This window comes from Haliaeetus albicilla, chromosome 9, assembly GCF_947461875.1.
Source record: "Haliaeetus albicilla chromosome 9, bHalAlb1.1, whole genome shotgun sequence".
Classification (NCBI taxonomy): domain Eukaryota; kingdom Metazoa; phylum Chordata; class Aves; order Accipitriformes; family Accipitridae; genus Haliaeetus; species Haliaeetus albicilla.
In genome coordinates this window covers 3,190,449-3,212,124 of record NC_091491.1, presented here as the reverse complement: position 1 = coordinate 3,212,124, position 21,676 = coordinate 3,190,449, and the positions used below count along the sequence as shown (strand labels likewise).

The following is a 21,676-nucleotide window of genomic DNA, read 5'->3' as shown; positions in this document are numbered from 1 at the left end:
GGAAAAAAACCTGAACACAAACAGCAGATTATCATGGACATGAAAAGCACATCTTAACAGCATGCCTCTAGAGTTTATATTACCAGAAGCATCTTAATTCCTAAGTACTAAACAGCAGGAAGCAAGTAGCATTTAAAGCATAAGTAATGATGAAACTTGGCAATTCTCTGAGGAAAGCCAAGTCCTTTACATTGCAAATTTCTGCAGACACCAGAAACCCTCCTATGTGCGCATGCAGTGCCTCACACAACTCTCCCCCCGCTGTCAGGTCTGCTACGACAGTCTAACTATACCAGGTGACGGTATTTATGTTATAGGAAAAACATCTAGGAAGAATAAAATGTGACGTACATTTCCTTCCTATGTTGTGATTAGATTTAGGAGTTGCTCAGAACACAGGCAAATAAAGAGAGAATACTAGAGACACAAGTAAGGTAAAATATTACTTATTAAACCTGAGAAGGGTAGGAGAGAAACACCTAGCACCTGACACCCAGCACTGACAACCTGAGGACTGTAATACATCCAAGGCTTTTTGGGATGAACTCTGACGAAAACAAAACTAAGGCTGAAATCTGCTCTGTCAGAAGGTGAGGAGAGTCTCGGGACTGGTTATTTTTACTCTGACCAACTGCAGAAAGCCTGAAACAGTTAGCAGCAGGATACTAACGCTTCCTGCAGGCTACCAGGTTGTGGAATTTAACATGCCAGCTCACTTTCAAGCTATGAACTTACAGAAAGGTCCAAAACTCTCCCTATCCACTTTCTCACCTCTCTGCACCAGCCACAGCCATGATAAAGCGCTCAGGTAGACATGAACTGCATACTCTGATCCAGGTTTCTGCAGCAGATGTCACACATGACCTCAAAGCAATGAAACAGCTGTGCTAATCCACTTACAAATACCCTTGGGATAAGTCTTGGACACTTGTTGTACAAAATATTTCTTCAAACAATGGTTCCTTGTTACTTCCTTATTAGCTGTGAACATAACTTTAAGGTTTAGAAATATTAAAAGCTGATCTGTGTGTAAATAACTGAACGCGGTGTTTTTAAAATATTCTCTTTTCATCACAAGAACTCACTGGCCTACTTTATCATTTTCAGAGACTAAGGAAGATTTTGGTCCTGTGTTTTGGCATCAAACTGCATATTTATGAAAACCTGCACAGGATAGCCCTCCAACCAGACCGCCAGACGTTTCATTGTTCTGTCCGTCTGCTGACAGAGGTACTCTGTGCTAAAAAGCACACTGAGTATTTTTCAATGACCCAGGGGGCAAAGGTCACTTATTATAAATGGATAATGAGACCTAATGCAATGTTCTGAGTGTGGACAAAGAAAGGGTCTATCCATACCCCCTTGTGACTTGGTCATTCAGGCTTTTATTTCCCCTGCACACTTAATGGAGCCAAACAATTGGCAGAAATGCTATACAGAAACTGAGAGAAACTGCTGTATTCTACCTCTGATAGACAGATACAAATAGTGACCCTGAAACGGCGCCAGAATTCCTCTTACCACTAACGTGGCAGACAGATGAAACATTCACCCTAAACCCCTATTTAGCCATTTGCTGGCAATTAAACTTACTGACGGAAGTGATAGCACATCAAACCACAGGCTTCAGCTAATGTCAACCCATTACATTACTGCAGGTAAGCAGAGCCAGGTAACTTCGTTTTAGCATGTATTTAATAGGGGGAAAGCTAACAGGTGTCTTGGACTCTTTTGTGAGAACCCTGGTTTGACTCCCATTTTTTTAGAAACTTCATTGAGCAGCTTCAGATAGAGTAAATCCAGAAGACAAATAAAACTTCAAAGAAGATCAGATATACACAAACTTTTCTGTTAATGACATTTTTACTATGTTCTCTGGACTCTTTTTTGTCTTCAGAGTTTATTATTCTATTTTTCTTTACATTCCACACCCATCTTAATGAATTCTTATTACATGAATTAAAACCTGAATTAAAATTCTTCACTGTAATTCAAATAATACAAATTCATCATTTCGTTGGAATTTAGCTACCACTCATTCTTCTTCCTTTAAAAAGTTTCCCATAAAAAAACATTTGAAATGCATAGTATTTGATTTGTTAATGAAATACACAGAGTGAACCACATCCATTCCCGATACCAGTATGTGGGATAAATGTGATCTGTGTATATAAGCATTGATGCTCACAGAAAAACTTTTGTTCAGACCGTATCTATGCAATACACTGCTTTTAATTTCAACAGAAACTAAAAAGCAGACAAACTACTTCTACAAAGTGTCCAAAATTCTCCAGACAGCATTCTGTGCTCTTGGACCCATACTGCAATAACTGCACACTACATACAATAATTTATATATTTATATGCTTGATAGTATTCAAGGGAAATGGCTGAAGCCAATATGGATGATAAAGACATCCAAAACTAGAACAGAGAATTGGGGGGGGGGGGTGGGAGGAAGGTGGAAGAAATCTGGCCCGAACAGGGGGCAAGCTGCAAGGACTCACAAACATAGGGAGTGTTTGTGAATTAAAGCTGGTTTTGGAGACCTTTTCAAGACTACTCAGTATTGCTGTTTTCCCTGAAGATGCTACATTTAATAGTCTGGTTAGATAATTCTGCAAAGCAATAGTCTTGACAGCCCTAAAGAACAATAAATGCACACAGCAATGGATGGTATCCTTTTATCCTAATGCTTTGTCTTATGCAGATAATTTAACTACTAACAGGCCAAGCAGACATATATTAAAGGAAAAGTGCTGGAAAAGGGTCTTAACTCCACCTCCTTGGCAGCAGGAAACACATTATGTTTTTCCTTGCAAACATGTCTAGCTAAACATAACTTATTGAAACACTGGAGTTTTTGTGAATGAGCCTGTTTGCCTTTTTTATCTCCTTATCATAAAAGTTATCTAATGTTATCATCAGCAACAGGTGCATAAGCAATGGATAAAAATATATCAAAATGAATTATCAGCAACATAAGCAGACTATGTGGCAGCAGTTACCTTAAACTAAAATATGAAATTAGACCTATACTTTATAGTTACTATTGTCTATTAAAGGCTTTGATATAAATTACAAATATATTTGTTGACCTGATTGTAGTCAGTGCTTCAAAATATTTTTATGAAAATTTAAGTATAGGCTTGCACACCTAATTGTAGACATACTCATTTGAAAACAGTGATCTATATTTATATAGTAAAATACTATACAACCAAAATACATCCTTGCAATGACCTTTTATCTCAAAGCAGAACTCACATATCTGTAAGTGAAAGTAAAATGACGCAGGAATCTAGCAAAAAATTCTAGCCAAAAGGCACATCTAACACAGTGTTGTGTGCTATTAATTACTTGTTCATCTTCTTTTCTACCTTTTGAATTTTCTTCCTTTTTCTATGCAGCACAGAAGAAGTAAGACCCTAACCTTGTAGGTTGCCACAACATTTTGAGCTCTGAGCACATGCAACAGATGGACAGGTAGAAGCAACAGATCTAATCTGGCGCCAATGTCGCTTTTACCAGTCACATTCAGACCTACTGCCTTTTGGCCCAGATGTCCACCTTCTGCATTTTAAAATGCCTGTGTCACATAACATGCTGGCGTTAGCTGCACTGACAACTGTGCAGAGGGTCTAGTTTCCCCATGAGTACCCTTACATATGCCAAGAGTTGCCCCCTTGTGAAACTTTGACTGTTGTATCACTTTGATCTGGACTACACCCTAGATAAAAGAGACACTTGCTACTCACTGTTAATATTCTTGTCTTTTTTGAATTGTCAAAATAAAAAATAACATGAATACACATTTATGTATAAAACCAATATAAAATAACATGGGTTTATATATATATATATGGTATACATATACCATGTATCTATAGATATAGAAATATAAATGTTTCTGAATATGCAATGCCATGCATACTGGCTCCCTGCAAACGATGTGGCTGGACAAGAGACAGGACGAGGCAGGTGGGCAGCCATCCCTGGAAGTGATGCCAAGGCTCCCAAGGGAAGCAGCTGTCTGAGACTCTGGCTGGAAGTAGCCCAGCAATCACGAGTTCCAGTGGAGAGGGAAAATGCAGAGGCACTCGCTTGTCACTGAGTATTGAATTCACAAGAGGAAATGACTAAAAGCACGAGAAGAAATGAGGTGAAGAAACCCTAAAGACTTGAGGGGATCTAGTGGGTCGCACTTGCAAGGCCTGCCAAGCACTCACGTTTTGGCTATATGACAGCCACACAACTTCGATTCATATCAAAAAGAACCTATATTCACTACTCTACCATTAGTAATACAGTTGGTTACATGAAGCCCTGTTCTGGGGTAGAATATGTACTGAAATAAATGCAGGTTGAAAAACCAACTCAGAAAGTCACACTCGGGTTAAAACATGCACGTAAGACAAAAAGTTGTCAGCTACTTACAGCCAGCAAGAAGATACTGGTAGTACTGCACGGCATCTGCAGCCAGGAGCAGTGGATGGTTTGCATTAAATGGTGGTTGGAGTTCATTCCACTGAGGAGTTCTGAGGTAAAACACAAGACTATTAATACTTAAGCTAATACAGAGAATGTAAATCAGTGTTTCTGTCATCACATGTAATTATCTATACAAGCTCACAAAATGTTTGTAATTATTTAAATTAGCTTGTTGAAACACTGCAAAACACCACAGGCAGTTGAGCAGCAGGACCAAATCGCGCAGATTGTGAGGCAAAGACAATACTTGGTTGTTGACTGCTGTGTGTATTGTGCAAAAAAATGATGAAGGCGGTTTAGATTAAGTTGGTAAATACGTTTAGGACCATTGTATGTCATGCTGACGTTATATAAACACGTAACTGAAACTGGGGAACATTTTTGTTCTGTTAACTAGCATTGCTTCGATACTGTAAAGTCATTGAGCATTTACAAACTGTGAAAATAAAGCTGTGTAAAGTTATGGACTATTGATCCAATTAGAATTTTCAATTCCATTACAACCTACTCATTTCAACAATAATGGTCTAGAAGTCTGTGTTGTAATTTTAATTAGGGTGGGCCATTCCTAAATAGCTTGGTAAATCAAGTATTGATCAATCTAGTCCAGCCATAAGCAGCACTAAGGAATATAGGAGCCAAGAAAAATCGATAGAAAAATATTTTAAAACGTCAAAAGCACTGACAACACTTTCTCATCAATTTTTGTTTACTTTCTTCCACATGTCAGGAATAATTTCTTCAACTGTCTTCAGAAATGCTACCTTCAGCTACTTACAGGATAACTTGCCTAATTCTTTGCAATGCTTCATCGTGGAAACCTCACTCATGTCTCATGGCAGAATTTTGTACTTTAACACTATTAAAATAATTGTTTCTAGTCCTTACATAAAAAGCTAAATTATAATCTGATCATTTAAAATCCCCAATTGATAAGGATCTCTATTGATCTGTTAACATGTTCATGTAGCTCCACCCCACAGAAGTATTTAAATGGTTAGCTCCCATTCAGACACGTAAGCACTAGCAGAACTACATGAAAAGGTAAGATTGAATTTGCTATCGAGAGTCCTCTCTTCCAACAGAAAACTTTAAGAGTCTTAAAGATAAAGTTTAAGATAAAAATATGGCTGAAAATCATGATGCAGTTCATTCACCTCCTCCAAAAAAACCCGAAAAAATAGCTCACGATCATTTTCTAGACAAAAAGACGACAACAAAGTAAAAGGAATGAGCTACCTAACCAAAGTCCAGCTGGCTCTTGGGCATGTCATCATTTCCAAAGGTGTGTCATCACTAATCTTCGGAGCAGTGCTGAGTGGACGTGGTTCCAGTACATGCTCCACCAGGCTACCGTAACAACTGATAATATACAACGACTCCACTACAAACTGTTTTGATTGATCTGTTTGCAAGAAGAAAGAAAATCTTATTGGAATAGCCCAGCAGAAACAGAAAAAAAATTTACAAAAATAGTAGACTACTTATTCTTTTAAGTCTCTTGCCTTTATATGCTTGCAGTCAAAAATGTGAATTAGAAGTGGAAAGGGCTGGAGAGACAAAGAGAAAATTTGTACAAAGCACATAATTTTCCCCTTGTTTAAAGAAACCATGAATATCTCATATAAAGGAAGGTGGAACAGAGCTTCTCACCAAGGTGTGTTCAGGTAATTACATATTGCCAAACATATGTCTGTACATTTGCTTTAGCAAAGGTGTCTCACCTTTACCTCACAGCTTTTTCAGTGACACTTCACAAAAGATCTCTGGATTGAACTATCAAAGTTTGGCTTTTGTCATTGTATCACAACAAAAGGGCAATGATTTATTTCACGGATTAAAATTTCTTGTAAATTGTCCTATTTACCAAAAGCACCCCAACCACGTCCCCCAAAATCTCCATTGTCACTGAGTTTAAGAAACAAAATCTACAGATAAGCATCATCTGCTCAGAAGTTATCACAAAATGAGAAAATAAATCAGTCAATTTGAATTTAAATGCAAGTCCTATTTTTGTAATATACCAACCTTTTTCTCTTTTCAGGCCCGGATTGTTTGCAAACCATGACCTTGATGATCCAAAGACTGCAGCAACACAAAACTCTCCTCCCACAGACTTACTGGGTGAAATCTGCGGAGCCGGTTTGGATTTGCTTAAAGAAAGAACACAATAAAATTATGAAAGTTAATTCTCAAAAATTAAGATGTCCCTGCTTAATAATCATTCTAAGATATTAATTCAGAAGTGGTGAATATCTGCAGTTCCCATAAGATTTAGCAGGGTTTACAGATGCTTCGTGTTTCTCGATAATAGGTCCCAAATTCCCCTTGATCACTGAACTCATTAACTCAAAGAACGGCACTGGCTCATAATGGAGAGTTAGTTGGACTGTTTTAAAAGACCCAATATTGAATATTTGCATTCAATAGAAACAACTTCTGAAGTGAATACAAACATTTGTAAGTGTAAGTCCTTTGGGAATGAAAATATAGTTTCTGGGTCAGTCATTGTAGCTGGTTGATATTTTCTTGCATTTTCAAAAGAAACTTACAAATAATGCTAACATTGACTGCCAGTCAGTTATAACTCAGCACACTCCTGATGCCATTGAAACCACTAGGATATATGGGACATGGGAAAAAGGGTAAGAGGGAACAACATGCGGAGGATACAAGGAAAGGGAAACAATGCATACACTCATGAGCTACATGTTAAAACAAATCAGTAATTATACTGCATAAAAAGAGATTAAGATACATTCTCCTCTGAAACTCCACAATGTGCGTGTGGCAGATACAGTAGCTTATAATTATGTTTTATCAAAACATCATTTAGTGTTCCTCCTTACAGGAATCTGAAGATACGTAACATTCTGCTTTGTATAAACTCAAAACTACATTCAGAGCATTGCCCATTTCCTCAATTCATTAAACCAGGATTTTACCCTTTCCTTAAGAGAAAAGCTGTTTGAGAAGTTCACACAGGATTCCTCCTTTTCCATGTTCCCTTTTTTCCAGTCTTTTTAATTGGATTATTTTGTATTTCTTTCTCTACTCTATTTCACTGCTCCCTTCTCTTGCTGCCTCTCCCTCCCTTCCTTTTTTCTTCTATTAATTTCTTGTTCCACAGTATATCAGCCTGCGATTACACCATCACATTAACCTGGTCATTTTTAAGTAATGATCTTCAATTCTGAGAAGGGTGTGTGTGCATATATATATACATGCAAACAAATTTTTGGAAGTATTATGATGGAATTAAGCAGCAGAAAAATATTTTAACAGCAGAAAGCAATTCAAACACTATGCATAATTCTAATGGCACTTAATTCATACTACCCTTTTTTTGGTTGATGACAAATTACTTGTATACAAAGTGAAGTGGTTCAACAGAATGAACCAATAGGGATATGAAAGCAAGAACAGATTATGGATCAACATAATGTAAAAATAACATAAGAAAAGCAAGGTAAACCGAAATTATTCTATAAGCTGGGCTCCTCTAAAACTCCTGCACCTGGCTGCAGAAACTGCACCTGTCCAAAGACCTGTGTCTTGGTCCCTTACAGCTCAGTCCTGATCTCACTGAATTAAATGGCAAAACTCGCACTGATCTCACTCACTTCATTTCCTTCCAACAACTAGCTGTAGTAAGTGATATGCGGAAAATATGGCATATGGTTAAAAACATATAGCCTCCATCATTACTGTCATGCAACTTGAAACATTCAAAATTGCCTTCAGCTTGAACTCACCTAAAGCGGCAAATACTTTTTGTATAGGATACCAGAAATGAGGTCATTTATGAAAATGGGAGAAAAGGCTAATTGTTTGCACTTGCACTGTATTTTCAGCCAGGTTTCTGAAAGGGATTTACAGAAAGTGTAACTGAGCTTCCCAACACCTTGTGCAGTATTACTCTGCCAGTTTTACAGATAGACTCACTGAAGCACAGAGGGGCTAAGCTACTTGCCATAAATCACACACATGGCCTATAGTCACATGTTTCATTTAGAGTGTGGGGGGAAAAAGACCTTTCAAAAGGAATTCCGTCTCACTGACCAGAGTGAATGGAAAAATTCAGACAAACCTTCATGGACTTAGATCAGTCCTGAAGCTCTCATACATGCAGAAGAAGCTAGAACGTCCCAAAAGAGCAATTGCAATTTATAGTCAGTAACTCTGATATTGAACCACCACAAAGCACTTAATATCCAACTGTTAAAACTACAGCCACAGATTACTGGGTCAGAAATCTGTGTTCCAGAAAGTTCCTGACTATAAATATATTACCTTGCTTGCAGTGGCACTTCACGATCTACATTAGAATATTTAAATTGATATTAACATATTAAGTATTTATTAGCTGTTCAGAAAAATTCAGATTACATTTCTTCCACCTTGAAATAGTGATCTGTCACAGAAACAGTATTTTTAACCAGTTCTGTAACAAACTATGTATTGATAACTATTTTTAGCTGTCCTAATATTCTTAATGTTCTGAATTTTAACTCAACACAATTGGGAGCAAATGCTATTTTCAACTACAAACTGAAGTAAATTTCTACAGAGATATAATGACTTCAATTTCTTCAAGCCCTTAAGCAGAAGGGAATCTGGTACTCTAACAATACGTTTTTGCAGTGTTCTCCACACTCCACATCAGTCCCAAGACCTATGCTCAATCAAATAACAGATATAAACAACCTTAGAGGAAATGGTCTAAGCTGCTTTCTATTTACATCATGTCTTTAAGATGTACATCTTTCAAGGCCTGCATTTAGGTGTTGGTTTCAGTGCCAAAACATTTTCCCTTCAAGAACTATGTTTTGTAGAAAGAGCAGACCTTGTAAAACGCGGTTACTCATGCGGTTAAACTTAGTCCTGCTAAAAAGTAAAGACAAACAAACAAACAAAAATTACTAGTGCATCATATTGGTTTAGACACATTTCTGAAAAAACTGCTGAGATGTCAGCAAGTCTATTCTGAAAACTCTTGTAACTAAAGAATCTTTCATTTCACCACTATTTTACTTTATCCCTGAGTTTTCATCAATACATTCCAACGCAAATTTCTTTCCTTCAGTAAACCTCAAAAGCCCAGTTATTTTCTGTAACAGTAATGCCATTAGAAAAATATATTTTCATGTCGTTGTGATATCTTAACAACTTGGAAACTATAAATTCTCATTATTATGTAGATGCAAACACTCTCTCAGCTTTATAAATGATAACAAAACAATAATGTTGAAGGTAGACGGTGAATGACTTGTTTCTGCTATGAACTCCTGCTCTTTACTTGCTCTTAGGCTGTCAGCACTTCATAAATTATTCCAAGAGCTGAAATTAAGGCACGTTTTGCCTCACTTTTAAAAAGTTAATTTAAAAGAATCTTCACAATATACTAACTTTCAAAAGACTGTACCGTATTTTTACTGAAAGGGGTTGCAATGCAGAAAGGAGTGCAGGTTGTTGGGAATCAACACTAAAAACAAGAAAGTGAAGCTAATGGGACCCAAACATTCACCCTTATAATTTCACTCTTCCACACTAGAAAAAATGACACTATATTTAAGACATAGGAGGATAAAAAGGCAGTGTACTCTTTTCCTGTCTGGGTCTACCCAAATGCGTAACTACACCAAGAATTCAATGAGACACAGCAGTATTTTTATCCCAAGTGTATCTGTGCAGAAACCTAGAGCAGGAGCGCAACAGAAATAAAAACTCCTTTCAATTACATCCTTCTTGTTCTGCTATAAATTTAATAAGAGCTGTGCCCCAACTGAAGACCATGTTCATGTCATTTCAGTTACCAACAGTTGACATTCGCCTACCCCAGCTTAAGTCAATGACAAAGTCACCTACTAAAAGTCAAGTTAATCCCAAACTCCAGCCAAATACCACAATATATGAGGAAATTTGTGTGGTTGATAATAATTAACTTCTCTAACATAATTTTGGAGGATTATTTCCATTTTAAATGCAGAAGCACTGAGATGTAGATGTACACATGTCCAGTGAAAAACATACCTGAGCATTTTCTACTGAAATTGCACAAAAAGTGATGGGAGCAAACTAAAGAAGAAAATTAAGACATCACTTTGTCAGATCTTAAAAAGAAATGAAGAGACTCAGCAATAGCATGCAAGTTCTTTCGTGTTGGCAATGCAATAATTAAAAATTAAGAGCTACTGAAACAATTCAGTGCTACCACTTGTTGACTTCTGTAACAAATCAAACTCTGGTATACTCTCTGGAAATGTATTGTGTTAGCTCTTTATAAAAAAATCACAACTAATGACAATTTTTTAACTAGTTTTCATTTTCTATTACTGTTTATTTTCTACTTTATGTAAGAAAGATTTAATAACTTAATACTATTAAAATATTTTGAAAACCATAGGCAACCATGAAAACCAGAGGCTACACAATTCAGCAATGGAGTGTTCCTCAAATAGCTTTATGTCTCATAAAATACTGCTGGCTCTCAAGTCTCTTTCAGCTCATAGTCAAACAAGTCACATGACTTAAAAAAAAAAAATAAATTGCATATATATGATGTTAAGGAACTGCTTTACAAATTCAAATATTATCAATCAAATAGTAAGAGCCCGCAAAGATTGAGAATCACATTGGTTTTATGTTCGCAACGAACAGGCTTCAAATACATCAGATTCGTAAAAATAAAACCACTTATCCACAGCTCCACAGCTAAACCCACTGAAATGGAAACATGTGATTTTTGAAGGTGAAACTTTTACCTAGACTACATAAGCAGCAACAAAAGTATCAGGAGAAAAATACCGCATGAAATCTGCAATTCACATAAAATTACTGAAAAAGTATATGTCTCAAAATACATAAATTTTAATTAATTTATCATTGTGCCTTAAACAAGAAAACAAAGACATGTTTCCAGTTGTCAAATCATGAATGAATCAAGAAAAAGCAAGAAAAGAAATGCTAGGCTCCTTTATTTGCCAGGCAGTAAGCTGTCAAATCTCCATTCATTTTGTTTACATAATTTTAGGTCTCATTAAGACCTTAATGGAAACAACATGATTTCTTCCCCCACCCAAAGTGTGTTTTTTATCCTAATTTCTCTGTAGGCTAGTAAAGACCATATTTTTGAGCTAGCACTGGCATTAAACAAACCACAAAAGAGTCTTGTGAAAGACAAGGCAACAATTTTTGAGTCTATTTGATATATTCCCCTCTTTAATCTAGGCCTTTTAATCTTGCCTCAGTCTAAAATCACTTCTGGTTGACAAGCGTCTCTGCTGCTTCATGCAGGGGATGACCGACACATCCATTTGCTAAGACAATCCACTTTCAAAACTCTTCTTCCAGAGCCTTTTCAGTTCTTAGATCACCATCACATGAAATACTTAAGTGCATCATAAACTACACTTAGAAATGCTTCTTAGGAACACTACTTCAGTAACCAGATATCATCTAGGAATAAGGCAATGTCACCTTCTCTCCTTTAGTGTCATATTTAGTGCCTTTGCTTTTCCTGTTGTCAATATAGCTCCCATATCCCTCCTCATCGGCTGCCCTCAGCCATTCTCTTAAGAAGTCTGTATTGTAACAAAGCTCTTAAGAAGTTCTTTCTGCTGAAGATAGTATTTTGACAGAGACATAAGGGGGTGATATATGTGGAACAAACTTCCAGTAGTAGAAACAAGAGCCACATACAAATACTCTAACAGATACTGATAGACATAGCTAGTAAGTATCCTTAGCTACACTTCAAAACAAAGAAAAGAAAAACCCCAACCCACCAACGAAAAAACACCCCAAAACCCTCCTAGCTGAAAGTTTCTACAATTTCTAAGAAAGGTGTAAGATGTTCAAACTTCTTCCGTTCTTGCTGCCTAAAACTTCAACCACCTAACCTCCATCTCATTATAAAAAGGTGACTGGAGGTCACATAGCACTGTATGAATACTGAACCAAGCTCCCAACACAGGGAAACTTGTTACAACTTGTTTTCTCTTCTGTCTGTATTTTTGTAATATGCTGCAATTTTACATATTAAATGAAAATGCCTTATTATTTCAAATATCCTGATTTTAATGGAACTGTAGTTTGGTGTTTTTTTTCTCAAGTGTGATAAGCTTTTTTTTTTTTCCCAGCGCCCATTTTACTTGCTTCATCTCTCCTACTGCAGGGCTTCACTGCCTACTCACTGCTAATCTGGCTTGTTTTTGAGAGGTCATCATCAATGTTTTCTGTCTGTAAACAACTTAATGCTACAATAATAAAGGAAGCTATATAGAAAAAAAGAGGCTTGTTTTGGAAAGATATTGCAACCATTTTGCCCACTGGGAAATAATTTATTTTTTCAACTTCTCTGCTACTTAAAAATTAAATGCCCTCTCAAAGGTAAAAAAGAAAAAAAAAGTGAATGCATTTCTTTGACAATGCTTGATAGTGAACACACATCCATAGTTTAAAAGTGAAATTATGCAGTGCTACCACCTATGGATCAGCCATGCAAGTAAACAAATAAAAAAAATTAATCCAAAATTAAAAAGTCTAAGCACAGAGTTATTTTCAGTGAGGACAGCAAATGAATTATAGGCATGCTGGGTTTGAACTGGGAACTCACCATGGAGCTTTTATGGAAAAACATCCTGCTCCAAACAGGTAAGGTCTTCACGTAAAGGGGAAAAATGCACAGAAATTAGATGAAAACTCAATTACCAACAAGTACACTGTATATCATGCTATTAAGATTTATGCAGAAGATAAACAAAATAATTTTTTTATAACCATTCATGATGCCCTGAAAGACATGTAGACCTCTAAGGTAACCAGCATGCTGACACTCACAAACATAACTGCTCACGTGAACAGTCCCACTGACAACGCAACCACCCACAGAAGCAGGAGCTGACGGGGTAGGCTCTTCATGCACAACTGCTGGGACAAACATAATGCATCACCTGCAAGCAGGCTTTAACGTTATAATTCAAGTTAGACACAGGTTAGGTCTCCTTCCTGAAATCTCCTGACAAATCTGAGGCAAAAGCAGTCAAGAGCCTTAAACAGACTTTAAAGTCAAAACTACTAGGAAAAATAAGTTAGCATCAAAAGCAACAAATATGTGGGTGTTTTCCATGAAACACTGAAGGTCTGAGCGGCACAGTTTTACAAATTTACTGAAAAGAGGCAGGTCCTAAGCAATGACAACGACAGGTCCAAGCACAACGTTTCAGAGTAAATTACTCAGCCCTTTTCCTACGATAGAAACATACCATTAAATTCAAAATCTTTAGCAACTGTATTACACAGCAATCTTATTCCCCCACTTAAAAGCTTGCATGGAATGCAGGACAGAGAACCCTAACTTATTTCAAATGTATTTGATATTAAAAATCACCTGATATAGTGCTTAAAGTATTTGGCCACTCAGTAATTTATCTACACCATGATTTTATTTTATTTTTTGTTCAAGTATTTTGCACAGTGTAGAAAGTGGTACCACACACCATTAATTTTAGTGCATTTTTAATGGAGATTTCCCTTGTTCTTTACATCACCCTTGAAAAAGCCATCACTGTACTGACATTTGCATAAAATCTGAAAATAAGGAACAGGAGGTAAATTTAGAGCTACTCACATGCTCAAGGCTTCTTTGATTCTCATTTGGGATGTAACATCATCCACAAAATTGCCGAATAATTGATTTTGTAAATGCCAATGCGTCATTTTTCTTTTTATACTCTGACTCAGCAATAAATTCTGGCTAGTTGAAACAAATGAAATATTTTCAGGCAATGAACTAAAAGAAAAGGTCTATCATAGAAAGATGTATAAAGCAATCTGCCATTTGCCTACACAATTAAAAGGATACCAGCCTGATATAAAAGAATTCTGTGAACTGAATTTGACATGAGCACAACATCAATGAATGAAGACATCCTCTTGAAAAACTATTTAGGTGAAGGTACAAACGTAAGACGTATATGCTTTGACACGCAAAGATGCAAAAATCCAATAAAGAATAGAATATTGCAGAAAAAAAAAACCCTATTTTTTTGTTAGTAACATAGGCCAAAAACCATATTGAAGATCTTTTGAATTCTGTATAACGGACTAGCCTTTAGCTGTCTGTATTTAAATAAATGTTTGGTTAACACTTTGAGGGAGAGCGTTCATTTGGTAGAACCAGCTGCCTTTCTAGACATAATATATCATCTCTGAATAGGGATAAAACCCAATTAAATTGTATGAACCGTATGAATTGTATGATCTCCTATACAGTCAACACATTCAGTCCCTGAGTCGAAGACCATTCTAATGGCTCAACAGAAAATTAGCGCAGCACTATTGCACTTTCCATTAAATATTTAATGGAAAGCTAAGTCTTCTGCATAACCCATAGCCAATACAAATTAAAACCTATAACGTATCCAGTGTAAATTTGAACAGTCACTGGAGAGTGGTCGAATCTGACTGGGAGCTTAGAATTTCTAAATTATGACCCTGGACGTTTTGGCAAGTTGGTTTTTTTTCCTCTCTGCCTCAGTTTCTCTGTCTGCAAAAAGCAGACAAATGACATTTAGCTGAACTCATCAGAACAATTTAGAAGATAACATAGGCGCTTTTTTTTTTGCAGAACATACTATGTTGACCCAATTATACTTGCAAATTAACAAATTCTCTCTATTTTAATTACACATTGACCCAGGTGGATACATGCTTCAATGGAAGGTTTTGTTTGTATCATGAAGAAAATGTAATTACACTTCCACAGACTACAGTAAAGTCTTAATAAAAAGCCTTAAGTATGAGAGAGACAACTTAGCATTTACTTTCTGTTCATGAGACCTAATTTCTTTTAAGATGACCATTGTTTTTCTTATGATATTTATATAAGCAATTGTTTTTCACTATTTCCTTCACATAATATGGATGGTATGCTAATTGAGAGAGACGGAGAGAGAGAATGTACAAATTACAGGATAACCCAACCTTGAAAAGACAGCACCAGATGGCTACACTCGGTGACAGTAACAGAGCAATGCCAAGGCAGAAAACTCACTGAGGTTCCCTGTTCTCATAGCCAGTGAGAAATTCCAAAGGAAAACTATGGAATGAAGATGATTTATGATTCAAAATTCCAACAGAATTTTCTTAATTTCTTACCCGATTCTGAGTTTTAGCAAATTGAAAACTGAAACATTCTTTGATTTTGTGTTATCATGCTTAATAAAAACTATTTAAGCTTTTAATAAGTTGTACAATACCCACTTATTCTAAACCTCACCGCTATATGCTGCCACAGCCAAAATCCTTTCATAAATAGTGACATCTGAACAAAATTTAGTGCAAATAACTGTATTTCATATCAATTACAAATAATTACAGTAGTTGCTTTATTACCCAAAATGTATTTATATAAACTAAAGATGAAATAAAACACATCTGAGAAATGTGCCAGAAAGACAATGTCTGGCTTGAGCATGCAGGATAGCTGACCTACTGTACTGAATTCTTTAGCTTTACTTTTTAATTTTTTTCTTGACTTTTTTTCGTTACTTTTTCCTACTTAATTGTATCATGACATCATGACTTTGCACTCCTTATTTTTGTTTGCTTCAGCAGTAGAACCTGGGTTAAGTTAAGCTCTCTGAGTCAAAATAAAACAAACAGATATCAGTGATTTTCAGTACATTTAAGCAAATGAAAAACACTAAAATGATAAAATTGCATCAGACACTTTACCTACTTTTACCCTTCCTTACTGGAGGTGGAATGAGGGATGAGATGAAGAACGGATAGAATTTCATGTTTAAAAACTCACTACTTAAATCCTTTGGATGGCAAAAAGTAACGCTTATTTCTTTTCCTGTAAGGTACATGGGATGTCTCTGTTTTGGCAAGACACAACTAATGCAGCTTACATCCTGGTGTTTCACTAAAGCTGTAACGAATTTGAGAATGAAGTATGATACAAATATAATGACCATATCCCTTGAGAAAGTTAAAACAAATGCTGCTGTCAGAGAAGCTAACTTTTACAATACTTTTTCTTTTGGGGCAATTACTGTATCTTTTATTTCCCTCTTTCCTATTACTGCTCATCTGTGTCCCCACATTCTTACAAACTGGAAACTAACTACGACTCATTCCACAAACACAAGGAACACTTATAAAGCTATGGTAAAGCACAAAGCTGTCTTCTAACTTATTCTGATTCACTGCCTTTTATAGACAAGCATGAGATGGATCATACAGTTCTTCCCCTTTCAAATCTATAAGCTCTTTGTAAATGAGCAATGAATTAACCCATTCACCAGACTTGAGAAGGAATTCAGCATTGCTATTAACATCTTGAGAGGGAAACTGAGGCACAGATACATAAAGACTTATTAAATCTAGCTCTTTTACTGTCTTACATCCCCCTAATCTTTAAAACATAAGATGCTTCCTTACTCATTAGTGTTAGAGCCCCTTTGGGAAAGCCTATCTGCTCCTCTGAATGTGCTGACAGTACAAACTACAGGAAAGCGAGTCAATGGGATGACAAAATATAGGGACAAAAATTAAGTGCTTCATGAAGGTGCGGAAATTACAATGAGAGACTTGAAAAAGCAAGGGAAGAAACAGAGGGCAGGGAACAAGGAAATGATAGTGATGGCAAGAAGGGAGGTAATGCTCTGAGATACTTAGTGCTGAGAATGTAAATTGTACTCAGAGTAAGAGAGTTTAATGACTGATCAGAAAATGTTCCAAAATCTACGAGTTTGCATGAAAAAAAAAAAAAAAGCATCTGTGATGAACAGCGCAGTAACGACGCAACTCCAGATTCTAGTCTTTCATTCCCATAGGGCTACAGCGAACACTTTTAAAAAATTTACTGCCATTCCACCTGTCAAGTAAAATGACATGCTTTGCAGCTCTGCTTCAGACAGATGATATTAAGAGCAGCGATCAGTCCTTTCAGTACCTGAAAAATATTTTGCTGTCCTGGATACCAGCAGAAAAAAACCCAACTTGACTTTTTGGTTACTAAAACCTGCAAAATTTAATTAAGATGTATAGTATTACAGCAGCTTTTCAGATATTAAAAGCAATAAACCGGACAAATCCAGAATTGCTAATTATATGGTATTCTTTTAGTCTTGCCTTTTACAAACGTACTGCAACAGATTAAATTTTTAATTCTTTAAAAGTAGCAACAACAGAAAAGGAATCTGCTTTGAGGGCCACTGAACAGCGACTGTAAAATCCAACTGATAGTGAGTTCGTCTCCTTTTCTGATCACTGCACAATCACAAGGTTAAGCAGCTGCTCCCAAAGAAGAGCCTTGTTTCCTCGGAGCAGTGCTTAAAGGTGCTGACCATGTAGGTGTAAATACATCTGTCTTTTGCCATTTGCAGTAATACATGCCTCCTACACTTCTCAGAGTGAGGCAGATGGTCCCTGTCCTGTCTAAATATTACACTGTACAGACTTACATTGCTATGTGTTTCTAGAAATATGAGGGCAGATGTTAAATATGTTAAACACACGCTTTGCCCCCTGGAGGTTTAAGTTAAGGCTGCTGTCTCAATTTGGTCATTTTAGGCATGCCAGGCTTCTTGGATCCTAGGCATTCCTCTTAAATCCCTGCTTTATAAATACAGCTTTCCATGTTAATTTTGTGTACTTTCATCAAATATTTTGGATGCAGAACAAATGAAGGAAGCTCTCAGCTTAGCATTATACATCTACACAGGCTTCACTGAAAATCATGATCCTCATTCATGAAAACTCTATTTACACAGCAGGGTATTTCCCATGACTGTTTTCCCCCTCAGCCCCCCCCCAAATCTCACTGAATATTTTAAATTTAATTAGTTTCAAAAATTACAGAAAATATTAGGACTGGGACAGTTTGTGAATAGTAAAATTTACTTAAAGAAAACTATGAATATGGACACTCTCTGAACACATTTAAGATATGTAAGAATAGAACATTAAATAAAATAATGCAGACTTATTACATTTGCAATAGTTGTAGAAAAGTTTGCTGGTATCACCACAGCATTAAGGAAACAGCTTTTGTAAAGGCCACTCCATGAATTACTATTGTAAACCAAGTACTTTTTTTCAAATCATCATCCTCGCCATTGCTCCTATCCCCCTACCTTCTCCCGGCAGACCCTCAGATGGCTTTTTATTTTCTTTCTATGTCTTGTCCCACCTAGTTCTAAGTGTCTATTCCATTTCTAGGAGTCTACCAACAGAGCCCAAAATTACGTTTCTGTCCTTCTCTGACTGTACTCTTCAAGTCACCTGTTTGGTATTTTCCCTCTTTGAGGAACTGTAACTTCCCACTTATCTCCACACACGCCAACCTCTCTCTGATCCTGCCTCCCTTCCTGTCCTCATCCAAGATCACACCTTTCTATACTTTCAAAATTCACCTGATTGCTAGCACAATCTTTTTCCCCTTGCCTATGTTTAAACTGTAAGCAGAAAAAAAAAAAGGCAAAAATAAGCAACTGAAATGTATGTGTGGAAGAAGTTAAACCACAACATTACCCTCATACTGTTTCCTAAGTTCCATCTACAATTATCTATGAAGTTCAGGAACTTATCTGCAAACAGCCTCTGTGCTTAGGACAGTCGCGTGTTCATAGTTCACAATTTGGCTCAACAAACCTCATGAAATTCCTGTTTACAGCAGCAAGAGCAGGACTGGATTGTTAGATAGACATGTATATAGATACACATGTATATATGTGAATACATATGCAAGCTTCAGAACATCATCATGCATACTTAGTGCGCTAAACAAAACAATAACAGATTTTACACGATGTCCTGAACACTCAAGCACAGAATAAGGGAATTAGGCACGGAGAGAGGGAATATACATGAGCTCTTGCCTGAAAAATAATTCCTGGTTCATGAAACACAAGGTAAAATTCACCTCACTATTGGGGTTTGAGCAAGAAACCACTGAAGCAAGCAAGACAGCGCCTGCACCCATTTGCCAAAATGTAGGAGAAGGTTATGAACCTGTAGGACTCTCAATTGTTTTGTCCAACCACATGCCATACTCAATCTATTTTGCTTAAAAATAGAAAAGCCACCTGTAAATTAATGGATCAAGCCGACATTTAACTAGAAAATATTCAGGGATTTGAACAACCAAAAGGGGGGGGGGGTAAAAAAAAAAAAAAAAAAATCGCCCATTAGCCTTATGTATTAATTGCAAAACCCGAAGATTTGAAATTCAGCAAGAGAAAAATATGAACTGTTGAACAGTATCAATTAACTTAAAATTGTTACAGTTTATGAAGCTCACAAAATCTTCTTAGTTATTATAACATACATATATTTAGTAGAGCTTTTAATGACAAATATTTTGAAGTGCTTTATCATGGCACAGTAAAAAGTACCAAAGTGCAGCTGGCTCCAGAATGAAAGTCCACACGTGAATTTCATAGTACAGAACAGACACTTCAGAGGAAAAATAAGGTCAAGAAAACAGCAGGATAAAGTTTTGTCTTTATGCTCAACCTGGCTTACTGTCTTTCCATTTCTGATAGTCAAAAAACATTTCTGCTTGAAAAGTTTGGAAAGCAAAATAAACAAACTTAAAAAAAAAAAAAGTAAAACCGTAACTTATTCTGATTGAATACAGCTCTGCTTATGTTTCATACCAATTCCTGGTGTGAAACTTCTCCTGATGTCAGCTTGCAGTATTTCCGATATGGTAGACTGCAAGAAAATGACCCACCCAAATGAATACTCCTGAATTTTTAGAGACTTGTTTTCAGGTTTTGATTACTTATCTTACGCTGGTTTTCTTTTCTTCTCTCCTCCTCCCCCACCCCCCTTCCGTTGCCGTTAAATTACATACACTGAAATTAAAATAAGGAATAAAACTAAGTATCACTAGTAACAACTTATTTTCATATTAATTATAAATAACAACGTTAAGAAAGGTTTGTGCAAATACACTTACCCTGTGCGTTTGGTGATGGTCCCTAATGTCATTGGCTGTTTGATTTGAGCAAGAGGCAACACCACAGTCAAACTTGGAAGAGGCAGGAGTCGAGGGTTCCCAGGATTATTGTTTGTGAAGTTATTGTAACTGTCTTGGCTATTCAATTTACCTTGATGGGATAGAGACGTAATAAGACACATTATTGGATTTTTTTCTTCATTTATAATTTCTAACAACTGTGTGAAATAAGCCATTGCCAAAAAAAAAAAAAAAAAGAGAGAGACAAAGAAATAATGAGCTCCTATTGTAAGCAAAAATGTATCTTAAAAACTCATCTTCATTTCAGGTAAAAAATAAATGACAGTGGAAGCAGCAAATATTTATTTTTATATATGTGGATAAGGTCCCCTTCCATGGAAGGGAAATTATTCCTGCTGCTGTTGCTGCTTCTTGCTAGACAGTTTTGTTCACCAAAAAGTTTTCAAGTTCGATTTGAAGAACAAGCTCTGGATTCCAATTCTCTATTTTAAAAAAAAAAAGAAAATCTGGAAGGTAATTATTTTCCTAAAGTACCACATACAGTATTGGTAATTGAAAGTCCTGAAAAGGTCGCTTTTGTTGTCTCTATGGATAAAGACACACATAATAGTAATCTGCTGAACTAAGACTGGAGGAAAATAACAAGTAACTATATAAAATAAAGCCATGCCAAACTACATGTAAAAATCAAGAAAGTATCCAAAAAGTAACAGACTTCATTCAAAAAAGAAGAAGAAGAAAACAAAACCATAGGTACTTAAAAAAGGAAGGGGAAAACATAAAAAAATCCCAACAACCCTAAATTTAGCTTGTTTCAAAGAGGTCTGTGCTGGATATACGCCCAGTTTAGATACGCTTTCTTACTTTCTGTATCATTCTGTAGTCACAACCTTTCATTCTTCAGTTAGAAAAGGAAACTAGCTACAAATTTCATGGACAGTAAAGAAAGAAATGTGAAGAAACCAAAGAAAGAAGTTAAACAAAAAAGGGGCCAGTCTGTTTATAACAGAATCAAAAGTACTTTAAATAGACAAGCAACCATGAATTAAAAGGTTTAGATCATTAACTTGTTTTTCTGTGTTCCTATAATGCTGTGAAACGCTGGCTTTGTTCTTAATCAAAAGGGAGCCATATTGGGAATTAGGTTCCTAAACAACCGATGCATTCTACATAGATATTATACAAATC

The 21,676-nt window shown here is 36.3% G+C and overlaps 1 protein-coding gene across 12 annotated transcripts in view; it reads right to left on the bottom strand.

The window, feature by feature from the left end:
- Nucleotides 1-21,676, bottom strand: part of BCAS3 (BCAS3 microtubule associated cell migration factor) — a 373,998-nt gene that overhangs the window by 214,389 nt on the left and 137,933 nt on the right. For 10 of the 12 annotated variants that reach the window (XR_011326035.1, XM_069790965.1, XM_069790971.1 and 7 more), the window contains exons 16-20: nt 20,468-20,618; nt 13,109-13,153; nt 6,520-6,644; nt 5,731-5,896; nt 4,438-4,538 (exon numbers count right to left, since the gene is read on the bottom strand). Coding sequence is in view for 11 of the 12 variants with exons in the window: in XM_069790965.1 (XP_069647066.1) it covers nt 4,438-4,538; nt 5,731-5,896; nt 6,520-6,644; nt 13,109-13,153; nt 20,468-20,618 (588 nt within the window). In the remaining variant the exon portion in view is untranslated. The remainder of the gene's footprint in view (nt 1-4,437; nt 4,539-5,730; nt 5,897-6,519; nt 6,645-13,108; nt 13,154-20,467; nt 20,619-21,676) is intronic. The other 2 variants (XM_069790966.1, XM_069790968.1) reach the window with 1 other exon arrangement.